The sequence below is a fragment of the Mesoplodon mirus genome (genome assembly GCF_964341445.2).
Source record: "Mesoplodon mirus genome assembly, chromosome: 5".
Classification (NCBI taxonomy): Eukaryota; Metazoa; Chordata; class Mammalia; order Artiodactyla; family Ziphiidae; genus Mesoplodon; species Mesoplodon mirus.
This window is the reverse complement of record NC_138980.1, coordinates 40,984,238-41,003,257: the sequence shown is the minus strand read 5'-3', so window position 1 is coordinate 41,003,257 and position 19,020 is coordinate 40,984,238. Positions and strand designations below refer to the sequence as shown.

Below are 19,020 nucleotides of genomic sequence, written 5' to 3'. Positions count from 1 at the left end.
GGGATGGTGGAGACTCGGGGCTGCTGTTATGGTGGGGAGCATGGGCAGGCCGCCATGGGAGGGGGCTCGGAGCTGTGCTGAGGGACTTCCGGGGTTAGAGGCCAGTGATGGGGCGTAGTTTGGGGGGTAGGGACTTGGGGTTGTGTGGGGGAGCTCAGGGCCACAATGAGCGAATGGTTGCGGTAGTCACTCATGACGGCAGCGGGGGCGAAAAGCGGCCCCCAACCTTCCCACTCTGCTCCCAGCCGAGCCTCCGCCCCAAGACTGCGGCCACGGCGTTGTGAGTATGCTCCTGCGACTCCGGCTCTGCGTCTCTACGCCCCCGCGTGGCTAGTCCCGGAACTGCATACCCCGGAGGCGTACGGAGTACCTCTGCCGCCCCCGCGCGGCCGCGAGCGTGCTTCAGCCCCGACGGGACGCACCGCCCTGGGCTTGTTCGCAAAAAGGTTTTATTCCCCGAAGTCTCCGAGCTGCGGACCAGAGGCCGGCCCCGGGTGGTCTGGCTTAGCCGCCGGGCGCGCCTAGAAGTGACTGAGGCCACTGTGCCGGGAGCTGCGCAGCGAGTTGGCCTCCCAAGCGCTCCTCATTAGGCCCAGCCCCCTGGGGCTGCCCTTGGCACTTGCCCTTGAAGGCAGGAGGAGAAGCAGTTGGCGAAGCACAGCCCGGCGCAGCAAGATGTACACCCAGGGGTCCAGAATCTGGTTCCACGAGGCGAGGCGCACGGCCAAAAACAGCGGCTGCTGCAGGGAGCTGGGGCCCCAGCCCGCGATAGCCAGCACCACCAACACCTGTGGGAGAAGACAGTGTGAGCGGTGGGTGGTGTAAGAAAAGGGCACCGGCGAAGGGCTGAGATGGATGAGAGCGTGTCTGGAAGGTAAGGAGGCTGTGAGGATGGACAGAACATCACGGGGAGGGTAAATGGGAATCTAATTGGGAAGGAGCTGTGGAGAGAGGGGAGAAGTGGGGGCCTTAGAGAGCGTGGCAGAAGCAAAGGCCTTCAGTGGGTGTGTGCTTGGGCAAGAAAGAAGTCCCAGGTATCCCAAAGGACAGGGGATTGAAGGGGAGAAGAGAAAAGGGGTGGTGATGGTGGAAGGAAGCTAGGGAATGAAAGCACTTAGGTGGGTGGGGTTGGAGGGGAACCTTGCCTGGGTCGGGTGAACTACAAAGACCCCAGGAAGGAGTAAGATACGGGGACTGGGAGGAGGAGTGGGACGTCAGAGGGAGAGGGCAAAGGGTGGACTCTGGCAGGTGGGGCCTTGAGGGGGCAGTGCCCTGGCTGGGTCAGGGAGAGAGGACCCAGGTATCCCAGGATGGAAAAGGGTGGGAGAGGTCACGGAGGGCGTGGGAAGGAGCAGGGTTGGAGGGGCCTGTGCGCCCCTCACCAGCAGGGGGCTCCAGCAGATGCACGACACCACCATGATGCCTATGAGCTGGCCCACCATCTCCACATCGTGGGCACGGGCTCGCCGCGCTGAGCCACGGCCCAGGGAGCCGCCGGGGGCGGCGGAGGCCGAAGCGACGGACGAGGCGGACGAGGCGGACGAGGCGGAGGCCGGGCGGGGTCCGTGCCCTCCCCAGTGACGGCGGCTGTCGGGGCCTGCAGCCGGGAAGTGCTGTCGAGAGCGGCGGCACCAGCGGGCGCGCAGCAGGGCAAGGCCGCTGAGCGTGTTGCACACGAGCGCGGCGAGCAGCGAGGCCAAGCCGAGGCCGGCGAAAAGGCCGGCGAGCAACGACTGGCGCCAGCCTCCCGCCGGGCCCAGACCGATGAAGCACCACGTACCCGGGTACTGCAGCTCGTAGCGGCCCACGCGCGCCAATGGCAGCAGCGCCACGGCCAAGGCCACGGCGGCCAGCGCGGCCAAAGTCAACCGCGCGCGGGCCACAGAGACGCCGGCTGCGTGCAGCAGCGGCCGCGTGACGCCCACGCAGCGCTCCACGGCCATGCCGCAGCCCAGTAACAGCGGGCACAGGCCGAAAAAGACCATGCATCCGCCCAGGAATTGGCAGGCGCCGCCGGCCGGCGAGCGTCCCGCCGCGTACAGGCGCAGCACCAGCGCACCCGGGATCACGTGGCCCGCCAGGTCGGTGGCCAGGAGGCTGGCGACGAACAGCAGGAAGGTGGCTGCCGAGCGGCGGCGCCGCAGACGGCTCGCGGCCTGCGCCAGCAGTGCCAGCGCCAGCACGTTGGACACGGCGCCCAGCGTCATGGAGAAGATGGGCAGCGCGGGTGACGCGCCTGCCAGGTCTGACAGCGGTCCGGCGGAGGTGTTGGAGGCCCTGGGTGCTGTACACGTGGTCACCTCGCCCGCCAGGCTTAGGTTGAGGGGCCCGCAAGGGCTCATGTCAGGTGCCGGGGGTGGGGCTGGGGAGAGGAGAGGAGGGGAAGGTGAGGTTCCACCATTGGCCTGGGACCAGCTGGTGGTCCCATCTCAGATCATCAGGACCCATTTGACCCCATGGAGTTCTTCTATGGACCCTCTGTCCATGGCAACTCCAGATGACTCTGGCTGCCCCATTCCTGACCCACTCCTTCTCCTCTTCCTCTTACCAGCCCACCTCTTGCTCCAGGCCTCAGTCTGCCCTCATTGCCCTGTCCACCAGGGTCACCTGGCTTCAGCCTCACCTGTCTCTGACCCCACCTCTGGGCCTTACCCACCCACTTCTGACACCCACCCCCCATTCTGACAGACAATTCCTGGCCCCCGGCCCCATCTGATACCCACTGACCCATTTCTTTTCTTTTTTTTCTTTTTCTTTTTTTTTGCGGTATGCGGGCCTCTCACTGTTGTGGCCTCTCCCGTTGCGGAGCACAGGCTCCGGACGCGCAGGCCCAGCGGCCACGGCTCACGGGCCCAGCTGCTCCGCGGCACGCGGGATCCTCCCGGACCGGGGCACGAACCCGCGTCCCCTGCATCGGCAGGCGGGCTCCCAACCACTGCGCCACCAGGGAAGCCCCCCACTGACCCATTTCTGATCCCAGGGCACCATCTGACCCCACTGCCCCATCTTTGACCATCACTATGTCACCTTTACTCCAGTCCCATCCTAGATGCTCACAGCCCCACCTCTGCCACCTTGGGCACATCTCTCTCCACCACACTGTCTCTTTCCCCAGGGCCACATCCCTGTCCCCACAGCTCCATCCCTGTTCCCATAAGCCCGTCTCTGTCCCCTTGGCCACATCTCTGTCCACACAGCCCTGTCCCTGTCCCCAGAGCCCCATCCTTGTCCCCCACATTCCCATCTCTGAGCCCCATCGCTGTCTCTCACCCAGGCCCTACCTCTGCCCACTGCTGCCTCACCCTGGATGCCCACAGTTCCGCTCCTGCCAGCTCCATGTCCCTGCCCCAGAGGCCTCAAGGCTAACCCATCACCACCCATTCCTTGATAGCCCCTGGTGAGGGCTGAGAGGTCAGAACTGCCTGCTAGGTCATATGTGAAGGGAGGCTGGACAGACAGTGAGATCAACAGGGACAGAGAGATGGGCTGAGAGTCAAGGAACACAGGAAGGACAGGCTGGGGGAGCCATGGTCCCATCCTTTCATGCCTTCCTCCCCCACTGGAGATCCTCGTGCCCCAGCCTTCTTACCCGGAGCTGCCTGGGACGCAGGGTCCCCATCGCCTGCCGCTTGGTCCCTGCTGCCCTGCTGCGCCCTAGCCTGCTGCGCCCGAGCTTTCCGACAGGCCGCTCCCTCCCTCCCTCCCTCCCTCCCCGGGCGGCTCCCCGCTCCCAGCCTCCTCCCGCTGCCCGCTCCAGCCTCCAGGGGCCGTTCCACCCAGCGCACGCCTTCAGGGAACCTGGGGTGACAGACACCCCCTTTTCGTACTCCTGGCAATGGTCATGGGCCGCTCCAGGCCCCAGCTCCCCTCATGAGTAAGGGGGGCTCTGGGAAGTTGGCCTGGCCCCCGTGACCCGCTCCCCCTGGTGGGGCGGGAGCAGCCCCATTCCCTCCCAGGCGTGGGCCTCTCGCCTGCCTCATTAATAAAGCGGATAAAATCTAAACACTGGAAAACGTGAATGTCGCCCAGGGCAGGCTGGGGCGGCTCAGTGGTGCTACTACCCCCACCGGGGCTGCAAGGTTGGAGGGCTAGCCCTGCGTGGGGAGAGCAGCACCCCCCTTCCCCTGCCAGAGCCTTCATGCGTGTTGGGTGGGTGGTGGTGGGCAGTGCCCTGGGTGGACCAGCTTGGGTCATGCCTCGCCTGACCAGGAGATCCGCCCATTATTTACACAGGGGCTTAAAGCCTAGGCAAGGGCTGCAGCGAGTCAAACTCTGGGAGGGAAGAGGGAGGAGGCTGAAGGGGGGCAGGGGAACCAGGAAGATGGGTGACCAGTGGACTGTCTCCTAGATACTGCTTTAGGATGCGATGAGCACACACAACGTCCCAAGCCACAGACAGCCGCACCTGTGGCCACACAGCTGCACCCTCACCTCCTGCCCTGAGAAGTAGGATCGCATCCCTGAGCGGCACACACACGGTCACACACTCCGAAGATACACAATCATATCCCTTAACACCCTGAGACCCCCCACCGTCATGGCCTGTTCCCAGCTCAGCAGCAGCCACTTGGGGTCAGCCATCGTCACACTGAGAGTCTCACCTCTAGCACCAGAGATGGGCCCAGTTACCGACGCTAACACCCTGAAATAGAGCCCCCTGTGAAAGAGACCATCGCACCCCTTCGTGCTGGCAAATGTAGTCTCACTCAGCACCTTGAGCGGTGCACACAACTGTTACCACTGACACAGCCCCCAGCCACACCCCAGTATCACCCAGAGACGCCCTCTAACAGTCCAAGACAGGCCCCACAGGTACATGCCACATACACCCAAGACACAAGGAGTGGCACCCCCTGGGGCCTGGACACCCCGAGATCTAGCCGGTCACCCCCCACCCTAGCAAAAGCAACACCCAGAGGCACACATGCTGTCACACGGCCACACTCCCCACAGAAGCCCTGCCAGTGATATCCACAAACACCCTGGAATGCGAAGACAGTCATCACACCCTGTTCCCTCAACACAGTCACAAACCACCAACACTCTGAGACACAGTCCTACCTGCTCAACACCCAGACTCACACAGCCTCACCCCTTCACAACCGGAACTGTATATTAGCACAGACACACAAAGTGCCCACAGGTGCCCAGCGATGCCCAGAGTAACCCGTCCCCGCCCAGGTGGTCCTCCCCATTGCCCCCTCCCAGGGCCCATTGCCTGCATGTTGGAAATGGGGAGCGGGCGGGCTTAGACCTCCCCTCTCAAGTTGCCCACAAACATTCCTGTGGGGACCTCTGGCCTGGTTCCCCCCACTTCAATCCTCGCTCTTCCCTCCAGGTCTGGCCAGGACGCCACCCCCCGCCCTTCCCTGATCCCCGCCTCAATCCTTAAGGATGAAGTGGGTTGTCAAAACAAGCACATCCGGCACAAAGTATGGTGCTCCATGGACGCTGGCAGACCCCACATGTAGAGTCAGCTGAGGTCGGGGTGCATCATGACTCCTCCCCCCCAGCCTTGGGGTGGGGTTCCTCTCCATCAGCACACAGCAGGGCAGGCCTGAGACTCCATCTGAAGCCCACCCCATCTTTCTTTCTCCATGGCCCTGGGTTGGAGCAGGCAAGGACCCACAGCCTCCTGCCCACCGTTCGCATCAGGCCAGGGGTGGCAAGAGCCTTGTTCGAGAGGGAGCAAGATTTGCACCCTCAGCAGGCCGAGAAGCTCCGGCCTTGCCTGGAAGCCTGGTGGCTTGCAGCCAAGAGCTTCCTCAGGCGGAACGGGTGGGAGGGGGTGGGCGGCTGGGGCCAGCTCCTAATTCGATTTGGAGCCCAAAGAGGATGGATTTCAGCTGCTGCATTCTTTCCCAGCCCCGGCCCACCCTCCTCTCCCACCCCGAAGCCGCCACACAGGTCCAACAGCAGATTCTTTATCTTCCAGACAGCAAATTCAGATATAAAAGCCCACCACCATCATCCCTCCTGCCCCTTCTGTCTGGGGCTGAGCTGAGGGAGACACAGGGGGGCAGGAGAGGGAGGGCGTCTGGGGGCTTCACAGCAGACTCATGTTTCAAATGCAGAGGTAACAGACTCCACAGTGGGGGCTCCTCTGGGGGGACGGAGGTGGCGCAGGGGGAGGGTATTATTGCGTTTGCTGAGGGGGACACCCCCCTTCTGCATGCCCTGCGTCAGGAAACTAGGGAGGTCACGACCCCCAAACAGAACCCAAGGCCCCAGGGAGATAGAGGGACCAGTTTGGCAGCTGAGGCGGAAAGTACTGGGGGCGGGGGTGGCCGCCCAATCTGGCTGGTCCCTCCCCGCGCCTGACCCGGCTGAGGTAGGTGGGGAACAGGGCGGGGGTGGGGTGGGGGGCTGGGGACCCCAGCCAGGCTGGGAACTGTTGAGGGGGTGGTACCGATTGGAGGGGGGCAGAGGTCGGGCCCCACTTCCGCTCCGCATCATCTTCGGGCTACTGAGCTGGGCCCGAGCTGGACGCTGGGGTCCAGCCCATGGTGTCTCTACTCCAGAGGCTCCCACCAGGCCTGGCCCAAGTCATCTCAAGGTCCAGCGGGAGGCCTAGTAGCGGCCAACCTTGGCATCCCCAATGGCTCCCCAGACGTCAAAGACAAACTCATCCGGGAAGGCGAAGTCACCAAGCCGTTCATCCAGGGCCTCGGCCAGCTCGTCCGGGTTCCTTTTGTCTTTTCCAAGCTCTACCATGGTGGCCGCTGCGGGGGGTGGGGTGGGGGGGTGGCAGAATGGAGGCACAGATGACAGAGGTGCTCAGGGCAGACCCAGCCCCACAGGACCTAGAAGCTCCTTCCCCTAAACTCCCACCCATCCCCAGACCCAGGCGCCCCCCACTTACCCAGCTCTGTGTCCCTGATGCCCATGTAGCTCTCCAGCAGGTCATCCACCTTCTCAATGGCCTTCTCCTCAAAGGCTGAAGGCTGGGGGGCACGAAGAGGGACAACAACATCATAATAATGTGAATATAATTGTAATTGTACTTACTAAGTGCCGTGTACAATTTTTACCACTTTCGGTATAGAAACACACAGTTCATCCTCGTGACAACTGTGAAAGTGTCAGTATCACTATCCCCATTTTACAGATTAGGAAACTGAGGTCCACTTGCCCAAGAAAGGTCCCAGAGCTGGGAGGTGGCAGAGGTGGGTTTGCATCCAGTGCCCAGAGCCCCTCAACTAAGAGGTGATGCTGCTGCCTATGAATTTCACAGGGAAGGGGGGCTGGGGCCCAGCTGGAACACTCACCAGATCCTCTACTGTGGCAGGACCCCGGGATCGGAGCCGGAGGGTCCCTCGGCCAGTGCCCAGCTGGGGACCGGAGCCTGGGCGGCCACCCCCTGAACGCACATTGATCATGTCTGTGGGAGACAGGGAAGGGGTGAGGGCTGGAGAAGCCCAATTCCAGCATGTTCTGGGCAGGAACCCAGGCATCTCGGCCTCAGACAACCCTCTACCTTCTCCAAGCTTCTGTAGGCTTTGGGGGAATTGGAGGCTGAGGTGACCCCAGGAGGGCAGGACTCCTGACTCAGGCTTGGCACGGGTGTAGGAGGTGCAGCCAGGGGCTAGGAATGGAAAAGGCTGGAGGGGAGACTGGAGGGGGCCACTTCTGTCCCCAGGGCCTGAGGGACAGGAACGGTGTGGGTCCTGGGTCCCCAGCTGCTTTCCCCAAGGCCAAGGAGGTATAGCTGCTGGGCCACAGACCAGCCCTATCTGCCTGGGGAAGTGTGTCAGAGTCCCCCACCACCCCCCCAGGGGCCTTGGGCCCATTCCTGAGAGTTAATGAAGCCAGACAAAAAAGTGGGGGGGGCTGGCACTGGGCAGCCAAGCCTGGCTTCTTGGGGGGTGGGGAATTGGCCAGGGTTGGGGGCGCTTGGCTAGGCTAATGGCTCCTGGAAGCTGGGTGTGGGGGCAGCTTCCTCCTTGCCTCCATCCTCCTCCCAGGCTGGGCGGAGAGCCAGCAGCCCCTCCCCAGGGCAGGGTGGAGCTGCCCCCACCCCCTTTCCACCGTGACCTGCTGGGCTTGGGCACCACCTGCTGGTGGCCCTTGGCACTGCAGCCAGGGCCCAAGTGAAGGGGACCACCCAGGCTGTAGGAGGCAGCCCCTCACCGAAGGCCTTTCGGGGCTCTGTGAGCTTCAGCGTGAAGGTGCGGCCTCGGGGCAGCTCCTTGAGCAGCCGGGCCACCTCGTAGTGCCGGCAGCCCAGCAGGCTCTGTCCGTTGATGGCCTCGATCATGTCGCCCACGCTGATGAGCTGGATGTGGTCAATCACGCTGCCCTCCTTAATGCGCTGTGGGGAAAGGAGCTGTCAGCCCCTGTGGCTCTGCCGTTCGGTCCTATGGGTAGGCCTTACCCTCAGGACTCTGGGTGCCCCACCCCCAGGCACCTTGATGAAGGCATAGCCAGCCCCGTTGTCTGTGATGGTGAGCCCCAACGCTTCCTCCGACTTGAACACCTCCACTTCCTTGCGCTGCCCCTTGACGTGGGCGAAGATGAAGTCCTCCAGCCCGATCTGGCCCCCCAGGAGCTTGTCCATGTCCACTTTGTGGGTGTTGAGGGTGCAGAACATCACCTACAGGGGTGGGAGATATTCAACCCTCACCTCCTTCCTGTGCCCTTTGCTAATCGCCACCTGTTGGGAAAGGCCTGGGGGTCCCCATCACAGTGCCTGACCACCCCCCGAGCCAGGGCAGGGCCCCACTAGGGCTGGGTTTCTGTCCTAGCAAAAACTCCCTGCTGTTTCCGGGGTACAGAGACTGGCACACAGTGGATGCTCAGAAAATGCTTGTGGAATGAATGAAGGGGCACAGATACCCATCCTGCCTACTGAGACCCCTGCATTTACTTCCTGCTCAGTCCCACTGTCACCTTCCTTGCTTCCCTTCCTTTGGCCCCCAAAGTCCTTGGGGTGGGACCTCCCAGTGAATCATGGAGAAGTGAATGTTGCATCTGACCTCCAGTCCCCACAGTCCGCTGGGCTGCAAACCTCTCAATGTATGATGGGAATGTAGCATCCAGCCCTGGCCATCCATTCCCACAATCCACTGGGGCAGAGGCCTCCCAGTGCCTGATGGGGATTCAGCATCCAGTCCTGATCTCCAGTTCCCCACAATACATTGGGCTGCAGGTCTCCTAATGCCTGATAGGAACTCAGCATCCAGCTGTGGCCACCCGCCCCCACAATCCCCTGCGGCACAGGCCTCTCAATGCCTGATGGGACTGCTGCCTCCGCCTGTGGCCTCCAGTTCGCCACAAACCAATGGGGTGTAGGCCTCCCAATGCCGGATGAAATTCAGCATCCAGCCCTGGCCTCCAGTTCCCCATAATTCACTGGGGTAAGGCCTCAGTATCTGCAGCTTCACCACCTGAGCCACAGCTCACTAACAGGATGCACGCTCAGGCCTCTCTCTAGCTCACCATCAGGGACCCTGGTGCCCGGCTCCCCAGTGGGTACCTCAGCAGCTGGCAGCCGGAAGGCCTCAGCAATCTTGCCGTACAGCTCCTTGACGTTGGTGAAGCCCTCGATGCGGCCAGTGGGACTGCCATGGGCCAGCTGGGTGTGGAACACAAGGCGGGGCCGCAGGGCAGGGGGAGGGGGGGGCAAGCCCATTTGGGGGGCCCCTGCCCCACCTCCGCCCAGGGGCCCCGGCTCCCCCACACCTAGCCCACCACGGCCTGGCTCCGCCTCCTCATTTTCCACCAGAGGCGGCGCCTTTTTCCGCCGCCCCAGTCCCAGCGGCATGAGCAGCGAGAAGAGGGGGCACGCCCAGGAGATCTGCAGGACAGGAAAAGGGGCTCAGGGCCTGGGCAGTGGCCTCCGGCCGCCTCGCCCCTACAGGTCCAATGAAATATTTAGAGAACAGACTGGCCTCAGTTCGAAATCCGGTCCCAGCTCAGAGCCAGGCAAAGCAAGATGATTGGCCAAAGGAAACCCAGAAGAAATGCCCCATATAAGCAATTCAAACTATTACGAAAGGGCTTCCCTGGTGGTGCAGTGGTTGAGAGTCCGCCTGCCGATGCAGGGGACATGGGTTCATGCCCCGGTCCGGGAGGATCCCACGTGCCGTGGGGCGGCTAGGCCCGCGAGCCATGGCTATTGAGCTTGCGCGTCCGGAGCCTGTGCTCCGCAACGGGAGAAGCCACAACAGTGAGAGGCCCGCGTACCACAAAAAAACAAAAAAAACCCCAAACTACTACGAAGGCACGACTCTCCCTGAGTCCGCCCGTGTGCCTATTTACACGTACTTTTTCCTCCTAATAAACACTTTACTTGTTTCACTTAAAAAAAAAAAAATCTGGTCCCAGCACTTACACACTTGCACAGAAGTAATAATATCAGCTAATATCTATCATAACCCCATGCTAACTGCTCTGTATCTTAACCCTCACACCACATCATGGGGACCATATTATCACCCCCACGATGTGATTATGTGATATACCATAATATGTGATTATGCCCATTTAACAGATGAAAAAATGGAAACTCACATCCTACATTTTCTCTTTCTTTTTCTACTGGTCACAGTCATTAATGCTGTGTGCTAAAAATTTCTGACTCCCCCCTTCAAAGCATGTAGGCAGATGGCACTTACTGGCCTCCTTGTGACTGGACAGGCATGTGACCAGTACTGGCCAGTGAGTTGTGAAAGGAAATGACACATGACATTTCTGGGCTGAAGCATTTAATTACTGGAGCAAGAGCCTCCAGAAGTCCCTTTCTCCTGGTAGGGTGACCAGCCTCATTTGATGTGGTGGTGGCCCCAGCAGGCCAGGCTCTGAGTGATGACAATGAATGGAATCCCCCACTGAGCTGCAATGGACATGTAGCAGGAACAAAAAATAAACCTTTGTTGAGTTTGGCCACTAAGATTTTGGAGATGTTTGTTATTGCAGCAAAACCTGTCCTGACTGACACACTTTTCTCTTTCCTCTCCCTCTATTCTCTCTTTCTTTCTCTCTTTCTCCCTCCCTCCCTTCAAACAAATGTTTTGGGCACTTACTATATTCCATGCACCAATATGGATATTGCCTTCAATAAGACAAGCAAGGTTCCACATTTCCTTACCCGGAGTAAATAAGGAGCCTTTGATGAATGGTTAATGGATGAAGAAAACAGCCCTATATGGATAAATCCTGAGAGTTTACAAATACACATACATATATATGTATATATATATATATATAATATGTGTATGTGTTTAAGGAGATACATACACGTGTGTGTATATGTTTTAAAAAGCTTTAATTAGGGAATTCCCTGGCAGTCCAGTGGTTAGGACTCAGTCCTTTCACTGCTGGGCCTGGGTTTAATCCCTGGTTGGGGAACTAAGATCCTGCAAGCTGCATGGCACAGCCAAAAAACAAACAAACAAACAAACAAAAAACGTCTTTAATTAATTATAATTCAGACTTCCCTGGTGGCACATTGGTTAAGAATCTGCCTGCCAAAGCAGGGGACATGGATTTGAGCCCTGGGCTGGGAAGATCCCACATCCCGTGGAGCAGCTAAGCCCGTGCGCCACAACTACTGAGCCTGAGCTCTAGAGCCCATGAGCTACAACTACTGAAGCCTGCGCGCCTAGAGCCCATGCTCCACAAAAAGAGAAGCCACCACAATGAGAAGCCTGCACACTGTAACGAAGAGTAGGCCCTGCTCGTCACAACTAGAGAAAGCCCACGCGCAGCAACGAAGACCCAACACAGCCAAAAATAAATAAATTAATCAGTTAATTTAAAAAATATAATTCAAAGCTATAGTTAATAATTTCATAAAAGTTTGCTACCAAATGTACCCATGAAGGTGAGAAAAAAGTCTCTGTGAATAACGCAAGCTCATTATTGAAACACTGCACAAAATGTATGCTGGCAATATTAAAAAAAACTTCTATTATTAAAAAAAAGACAAAAAAAAAAAAAAGACAAGCAACAGGTCCCTGACTAGGGCCACCATGAGCAGTTACACTGGTTGTTCACTGTGCAAAAGCACCAGACCCTGGTCTGGTGATGTGTCTGATGGGAGGAAGCGTTGCATTTTTCTAATTCATGCCTAAGGTGCTGCAGAAGGATAGCTAGCTGGGGCTCTGTCCATGTCCAGAAGCATAGTCCAGAGGAGAAGATATATAGTGAGCAAGCAAACGTGTAAATATCTAATATAATTTCTAAGAATGCTATGAAGACAATAAAACAAGACAAGTTCTACAGACAAGGTCAGGGAGGGCCTCCCTGAGAAGGTGAGGCTGAATCTGAGACTTGAAAGACAGGAAGAAATATCCATAGGAGGATATGAGTCAAGAACATTCGGGCAGAGAGAACAGCCAGTGCAAAGGGCCTGAGGTGGGGATGTGCTTGGCATGTTTGAGGAACAGCAAGGAGGCATATGTAGTTGGATCAGAGTAAGGGGGACAACAGGAAAAGGTGAGGGCAGAGAAGTAACAGGCAGACTGTGCAGGGCCCTGTAGGCCAGAGGGAGAACTTGGGCTTTTGGTCTGAGTGCGGTGGCAGTCAGCGGGGGTTCTGAGCAGACTCACAGATCAGCTGGGGACCAGTGTGGTTGATGGTAGTGAAGTGAGCAATGGGAGAACATGAAGACGGCAGGTAAAAGAGGTGACTGGGAGGGGCCTTGTAGGCCGGGAAAGAGTCCAGATTTAATTCTTAAGTCACATGTCCAAAGTCACAGAAGCTGGCTGCACCCTCAGGTCTGATTCCCAAGCCCAAGTTCATCACTGTGACACTGTCCCCTAAGTGACTCAATCTCTCTGGGCCTCAGATGCCTGGTCTGCAAATGGGGACATTCCATCCGCCTGGTTGTGATGAGGATCAAATTATGCCAAGTTATATTTTTCTGTGTAAAGGGGACTTTCTGCTCCTCTTCCAGGGGGCCGTCCTGGATTCAGATGAGCCCCTGGGCTGCACCATCCTCATTCATTTATTCATTCATTCATCTGTTCTCCAACACCTCCTCTAATATCACTGGTCCAGCCCCATCAGCACTCACCTAGATCAGTGCAGTTGCCTTCTCTGTGTCTCCCAGCTTCCACCCTTGCCCCCAACAGTCTCTTGTCAATCCAGCAGCCAGAATGATACTGTAGAACATAACTCATATCACATCTGTCCTCTGCTCCAACCCCTCCCAGGGCCGCTACCTCACCTGGAGTAAAAGTCAACGTCCTCCCCTTGGCCCACCGGCCCCAAATGATCTGCCCACATTACCTGCATGCCCTCATCTCCTCCCAGTTTCCCCCTAGCTCATTCCCTCCAGCCACATGGGCCTCCTCCCTGTTCCTTCAAGACACTAGGCGAAGTTCAGCCTCAGGGCCTTTGCACTGGCTGTGCCCTCTGGTATCCACACAACTCACTCTCTCACCTCTTTCAGGTGGAAAACATATTTCATTCATTTAGCTTGTTCATTGTCTGTTTTCTGAAAGGGCAGGGAACTTTGCCTGTCTTATTCATTCCTCTCTTCTTAGTGCAGAAAACAGTGCTTGGCATATAGCAGCTGCTTAATAAATATTTGTGGAATAAATGAACGGATGAACGAATGATCCTAATATTCACCAGCCCACCAGTCTCTGCGCCCAGCTTCTCTGAAGCTCTGGGGAGCCAGAGAAGCACAGGCTGTAGCATCTGCCCTCAGTAGGGTCTTGTCTCCCTGGCAAAAGTACGAGTCCTACCTCTGTAGTCCCTCATCCCTTGCTTCCCAGCATAATTCTGGACAGAATAAGTGCTTCATGTAGCAACGAAGATACTGTCATTTTGTTTTTCACTCCCCTCCTAATCAACGATGCTAAATGACTTTTAATACATTTATTAGCCATTTGGATTTGCCCTTTTGTGAACTGCCTGTTTAAGTCTTTACCCATTTTTTAAAACTGCGGGGAATTTTTTGGGTTTTTTTTTTTTGCCACGCTGCATGGCTTGTGGAATCTTAGTTCTCCGAGCAGGGACTGAATCTGTTTTTAATTGCAATGCAATCTATATGTTCTAGATACTAGAAATGAAATAAATTCTGAATGAATAAACCAGTACTGCTCTGTCAAGTTATTTTACTACACTCAATGATGCTACCAAAACAAAACCAAAAACACCCAAAAAAACTCTCCCACATCAGCACCTCCCCTGGTTCCCCTCCAACCACCCCCCATACATCTTAGCAGAATGCTAAGAACATAAATCTGAAACCTGGATTCGCCACTTACTAGCTGTGTGACTTTGGGCAAGTGTCTTAACCTCTCTGAGTTCCAAGGAAATCATACATGTGCTTGGAACAGTTCCTGGCACACAATAGGAGTTCCATAAATGCTGGTGACAATTACTACCATTTCCATCTGTATCATCTTTCAGTCAGTTGCCAAGATTCAAACTCCCTCCTTTTCCCAGGGTCCCTACATCCTGATCACCAATTCCCAACATCCTTACTCTGCCTACACTTGACGCCCTGGTTCAGGCTGGCTTCGTGTCCTCACCCGGGAGAGGGTAATAATGGTGGTGAGGAAAGTGGGTGATTAATGAATTTGCTTTCCAGGCCAGAAGAAGCGCAGTGGTGTGGGTTCAACTCCCACCCCTGTTACTTACCAGCTGTGTGGCTGTGGGGAAGTCACTTCACTTGATGGGGCCTCAGTTTCCTCATCTGAAAAACGGGCAGAATTCCTGTCTCTCAGAGTGCTTATGGGAATCCAAAGAGATTATGCAAGTAACTCAATTATCACTTTGCCTGACATCAATCTAAGGAAGTTGTTATTATTATTGTCATTATTGCTTCTTCCCTTGCCCTGCCCAGGAACATCCCAGTCCTCTCTGCCTGCCAAGGCCTACTCCAGGCCACCTCATCCAGGAAGCCTCCCCAGCTTGCCCCAGCCTGTTGGAACCGGCCCTGTGGTCCAAACTACTCAGGCCCACGAACGTAATTACATGTTTCCCTGGCAGAACTCTTGTCTTCCAGTCTTAGGTTGTTATTTAACTTCATGTCTCTATTTTAAAACATAAACCAGACAGCGTCACTCCCCAGCCTCAAATCTTACAACAGTTTCCCACCTGATGGAGGAAAAGCTCTAAACTCCTTAATGTGACCCCCAGACCCCTGCAGAATCACTGCTTTGGGTCCTCTCCTGCCCCAGGCACACCATGCCAAGATTGGTCCTTCCTCAGAGCCTTTGCCCTGGCTGTGCCCCCTGCCTGATCTTTACAAGGCTGGCTTCTTTTTGTCATTCAGACCTTGGCTACAAAGTTACCTTCTCTGAGATTCCCCCTTTGCCCACAGATTCTACCATGCCACTCCCTCATATTTTATTCATAACATTTACCACCCTCTGCAAGTATTTTCTTTATTTACTTGTTAACTTGTTTGTTGCCTGTTTCCCCCAATTAGAATGGCAGCTCCCCAAGAGCAGGGATTTTTGTTGTGTTCACTATTGTATCCTCTGTGCCAAGAACAGTACCTGACACATAGTTGGTGCTTAATAAATATGTGTAGAATAAATGAATGTGTCTTATGCCCTCATTCTGACTACTCTCTGAGTTCCCCTATCCTCAGAACATGCCCACTGTAGACCTGCTAACTGCCACCTCTCCACCACATTCCCAGTCTCCCCTCAAACCTGAACACAGGTACGGAGAAAAGGAGTTTCAGCCCTGGGCATCGAGCAGGTTGGCTGCAATCCCAGCATCCCCACCCTCTATTCCCTGGGAAGGGCCTGAAACTCAACAAGCTCACAGCCACACAGAGTTGCAGTGAGGGGAGCAAGAAGTGGGGAAGGGGGTTCCTGGGAGCTCACAAAAGCTGGGAGGCGGGGGACACCACGTCCAGGCTCCCCTTTTCAGCAGAGTATTGCTTGAGAGAGGAGGGCGGGAGGGCCTCTGAATCAGTCTTGAAAAACCGGCTCCTGGGTGTTTCCAGGGAGAACGCCTACCGTCCTGGGCCCAGGCTTACCAGGGGGGCCCAAGAGGCACAGAACCCCAGCGGTGCTGGACCCCTGCCTATCTCTCCCGCAGATGTCACTCTCTTCTCAGGACCCAGGTATTCTGGCCTTGCCTTTCCAGCTCAGAGGAAAAGGGCTATGGGGACAGCTTCCTGTTTGAGCAGCTGGTGAAAGCAAAGACCAGCAGGTGTGCCCCAGATGGCGTGTCTGGCTGGAGGGAATGGAATGGAAGGAGCTGGTCAGAAACACCTGAGCTTTGGAGCCACCGGGCATCTTGTATAGTGGTGGAGACTACAGTTCTGGACTCTGAGGCATGGGTTTGAGTCCCAGATCTGCCACTTACTCGCTGTGGGACCTTGGGCAAGTCACTCCACCTCTCTGGGTCTGCTGCTTCAGCTCTGAAAGAAGTAACAGCACCTTCCATGAGGTATTGAGAATCAATGATAAATATGTGGTAAATACCTGACACGGAAGTGTTCAATAAATGCTAGCCGGGGTGATTTTTTTCATTATTATCTTCGGAACCTCGGTCCTCCCAAGGTCCCCCTAGGCCCTGGAGGATTGGGACTGGGCCAGCTTCGGGGAGCTGCCCGGGCAGGGCTCAGAAATACCGATCCTGCGCCTGTCCCCGCCGGGATGGGAACTGTCCAGAGGTGCAAGGGGCTGGGGTGCGGCTGGAGACCCCATCCCGGCAGCGGGGAGCTGGGGTGCGGCTGGAGACCCTATCCCGGTGGCGGGAGGCGTTTACCCCTGCCCCCAGCTGGAAGGCAGGCGGCCGGCCCTCTGGGAAGGGGCCTCGGGCATCCCCCGGCTCAGCCTAGACGTCCAGCCGCGTCCATGGGGCCGGCCCCATACCGCAGAATCGGCCGGATCCCCATGGGTCCGCGATCCCGCGGGTCCGCGCCGGGATCCCGCAAGCGGCCGCGATGCGCTCCGCCCGCGGGTGACACTCACCTGCGGCGCCGCCGATGCCGCCCTGTGCGCGCCGGGTTCGGCCCTCCGCAAACTCAGGCCGGGGCCTCTCCCTCAGCCACGACCAGGGGGGCGGGGCCAGGGCCCGCGTCCGGTCAATCAGGAGCGGCCGCCCGGCGCTCGCGGCCAATCCGCTCCAAGCCGCGCCGCCCCGCCCCGGGGGACCCGAAGGAAACATTCCAGAGGGATCCCTGCTCTTCGCGACACCTCCCCCGCGCCGCGAGGCGTTGGACCTTCCCGCCCCTCCTAAGCCGCGGCGGGCTGTACCACCGCAAGGCTGCGGAGGGGGGAGCTGCGGCTGGGGCCGGGCCAATCTCGGGGAAGGAAGGAGGCCAGCGGCCAATGGGAAGCTGGTGCCCCTTGACCACGTGCTGTTGGCTGAGTGTCCGTGTGGGGTGCCCTGGGTGGTAAGAGGGCGGCGGGAGGCTGGTCGTGGGAGTCAGTTGACCCAGGCTGAGTTTCGGGGAGGGGATGCAAACTCCCAAAGTCCAGAAAAACGGACACTTTAGGAGACCCTGGAGGGGGCCAAGGGCAGCCCCCAATCCAGTCCTCTGCCTGGCCTGCACATGCCCCACCCCGGCCTTCCTCGGGGCGGGTCAAAAGATGCATTCATTCTGGGCGGGCGGGGGACTGAGATGAATAGGGAGGGTCCCGAGTGTCCCTGCGTCTTGGATGGACAATGGACAAGGGCATTCATTCATTCATTCGCTCATCAAATATTTAATGTGCCCTGCTCCGTGCCAGGCTCTGTCCTATCTCTACAGACACATCGACGAATAAGCTGATTGAATGTGTTGCTGGTAAAGGGAACAGGGCGTTTAAAGGCTTGGAGGTCGGACGGTCTAGAGATACAGCACACTTTAGGAGAGTACAATATCGTAGGAACTAGCAAAGCAGCTAGCAAAGCACCTTTCGGGTGCAATGGAACGGAAAACAAGGGCAAGATAGCCTGTTCGCTTGCTGGCTGACCAGCGAATATTTATTGAGCACATACTAAGTGCTAGATTACAAAGGGTACCCAGCCAACCCAAGCCTCTGCCCTCAGGGAGCTGACTTTCATGAGCCTGTCTATTACATCTCTGTTCCCACTCCCCGCAACCTCCCTGCTCCCGTCCCACTTCCGAGACTGGCACAGAGCAGGGTCTCAGTACACATGTGTGAATGAAAGAACTAGGTAATCTCACCATCTCCAGGTTTGGCTTGAAACGGGATTTCTCCGGCAGGAGCAGGTCCAAGAAACAAAGACCCAAACGCACCTTGCCCAGGCGGGGAGGCTCAGTTCCTAGGACAGGTGAGATTTTCTTGTTCTGGGAACAAGCCAGCCACTCAGACAGCTGGGGCCGTACCAGGAGTTCGCTGTGCGTTCTGGGAATTGTAGTTCTTGGAGACCTCTAACTGTTCAAACCTCAACGAATGATTGGGTCTTTGCAGTTCCCTGGGTGAGCTGCTGCGTTTTCCAGGCCTCGCTAGGGCTTGCAGAGGGACAAATTGAGAGGGGAGAGTGGGCCCTGGGCTTAGTTCCTGAAGGCTGCCCGGCCGGCCCCACCCAGCTGGCAAAATACTGAAACTGCTGTGGCAACAGGCACAGCTATTGTCCATCTCTTCCTGTTCTGCTGACCTCTGCCACCCCCACTGAGTGATCGGTTGCCTCTGGCTAGGCCAGTGTCCTCTGTGGGACTGTGTCCACTGCCCTGCTTGTGCATGGTGTCTGAGCTGCCTCCTACACACCTGGAGAGGACAGTATGTGGGACATGGGGACAGCAGAGTCCTGAGCAGAATCCACCTGAATCCACCTGTTGACTGATGAGGAAGTGCCCAGGGAGGGGGGAGAGTTGCCCAAAGGCACAGAGCAACACCGGACGTCTCCTTCCTACTTGATTTTATAGCTCAAGAGGCTGGAAGCCTCAGTTGGTGAGGAGCTCAGATTTTAGTGCTATCTCTGTCCCTTTTGGGGGATGGAGGGAGAGAGTTCTGGAATGCCAACTAATACATACAGAAGGAAAGTTTGAGTTAGAAAAGCACCATTGTGCAGCCACCAGATGAATGATTGATTCAGGCAGTGCTTTGTCAATGGGGAAGTGGATATTCAGTCTCAAAGAACCAGCCCACA

General features: G+C 57.2%; 2 protein-coding genes across 3 annotated transcripts; both read right to left on the bottom strand.

Moving 5' to 3' along the window:
- Nucleotides 1–385: 385 nt before the first annotated feature.
- PTGER1 (prostaglandin E receptor 1) lies at nt 386–2,440 on the bottom strand. The gene is made up of 2 exons (XM_082623381.1): nt 1,383–2,440; nt 386–788 (listed from the first exon to the last, which is right to left on the bottom strand). The coding sequence occupies exons 1-2, from the start codon at nt 2,340–2,342 to the stop codon at nt 522–524; spliced, it is 1,227 nt and encodes a 408-aa protein (XP_082479507.1). The 5' UTR covers nt 2,343–2,440; the 3' UTR covers nt 386–521.
- A 3,468-nt stretch (nt 2,441–5,908) lies between these two features.
- Nucleotides 5,909–18,218, bottom strand: GIPC1 (GIPC PDZ domain containing family member 1). Of its 2 annotated transcripts, none has more exons than XM_082623579.1 (10): nt 18,095–18,218; nt 16,282–16,336; nt 14,596–14,650; nt 13,019–13,106; nt 9,476–9,796; nt 8,408–8,593; nt 8,131–8,311; nt 7,269–7,381; nt 6,863–6,944; nt 5,909–6,722 (listed from the first exon to the last, which is right to left on the bottom strand). In XM_082623579.1, the coding sequence occupies exons 5-10, from the start codon at nt 9,761–9,763 to the stop codon at nt 6,571–6,573; spliced, it is 1,002 nt and encodes a 333-aa protein (XP_082479705.1). In that variant the 5' UTR covers nt 9,764–9,796; nt 13,019–13,106; nt 14,596–14,650; nt 16,282–16,336; nt 18,095–18,218; the 3' UTR covers nt 5,909–6,570. The 2 variants fall into 2 exon arrangements, with proteins under 2 accessions (XP_082479705.1, XP_082479704.1); XM_082623578.1 differs by lacking the exon at nt 18,095–18,218 and adding an exon at nt 16,893–16,999.
- Nucleotides 18,219–19,020: the final 802 nt, after the last annotated feature.

Excerpts from the sequence above, each read along its gene's own strand:
- PTGER1 (XM_082623381.1), bottom strand. The coding sequence starts at position 2,342 with ATGAGCCCTTGCGGGCCCCTCAACCTAAGCCTGGCGGGCGAGGTGACC. Across the intron at positions 789-1,382 it reads TCTGCTGGAGCCCCCTGCTG|GTGTTGGTGGTGCTGGCTAT; the intron begins GTGAGGGGCGCA and ends CTTCTCCCACAG.
- GIPC1 (XM_082623579.1), bottom strand. The coding sequence starts at position 9,763 with ATGCCGCTGGGACTGGGGCGGCGGAAAAAGGCGCCGCCTCTGGTGGAA. Across the intron at positions 8,312-8,407 it reads CTGGCTATGCCTTCATCAAG|CGCATTAAGGAGGGCAGCGT; the intron begins GTGCCTGGGGGT and ends CTTTCCCCACAG. Across the intron at positions 7,382-8,130 it reads AGAGCCCCGAAAGGCCTTCG|ACATGATCAATGTGCGTTCA; the intron begins GTGAGGGGCTGC and ends TGTCTCCCACAG.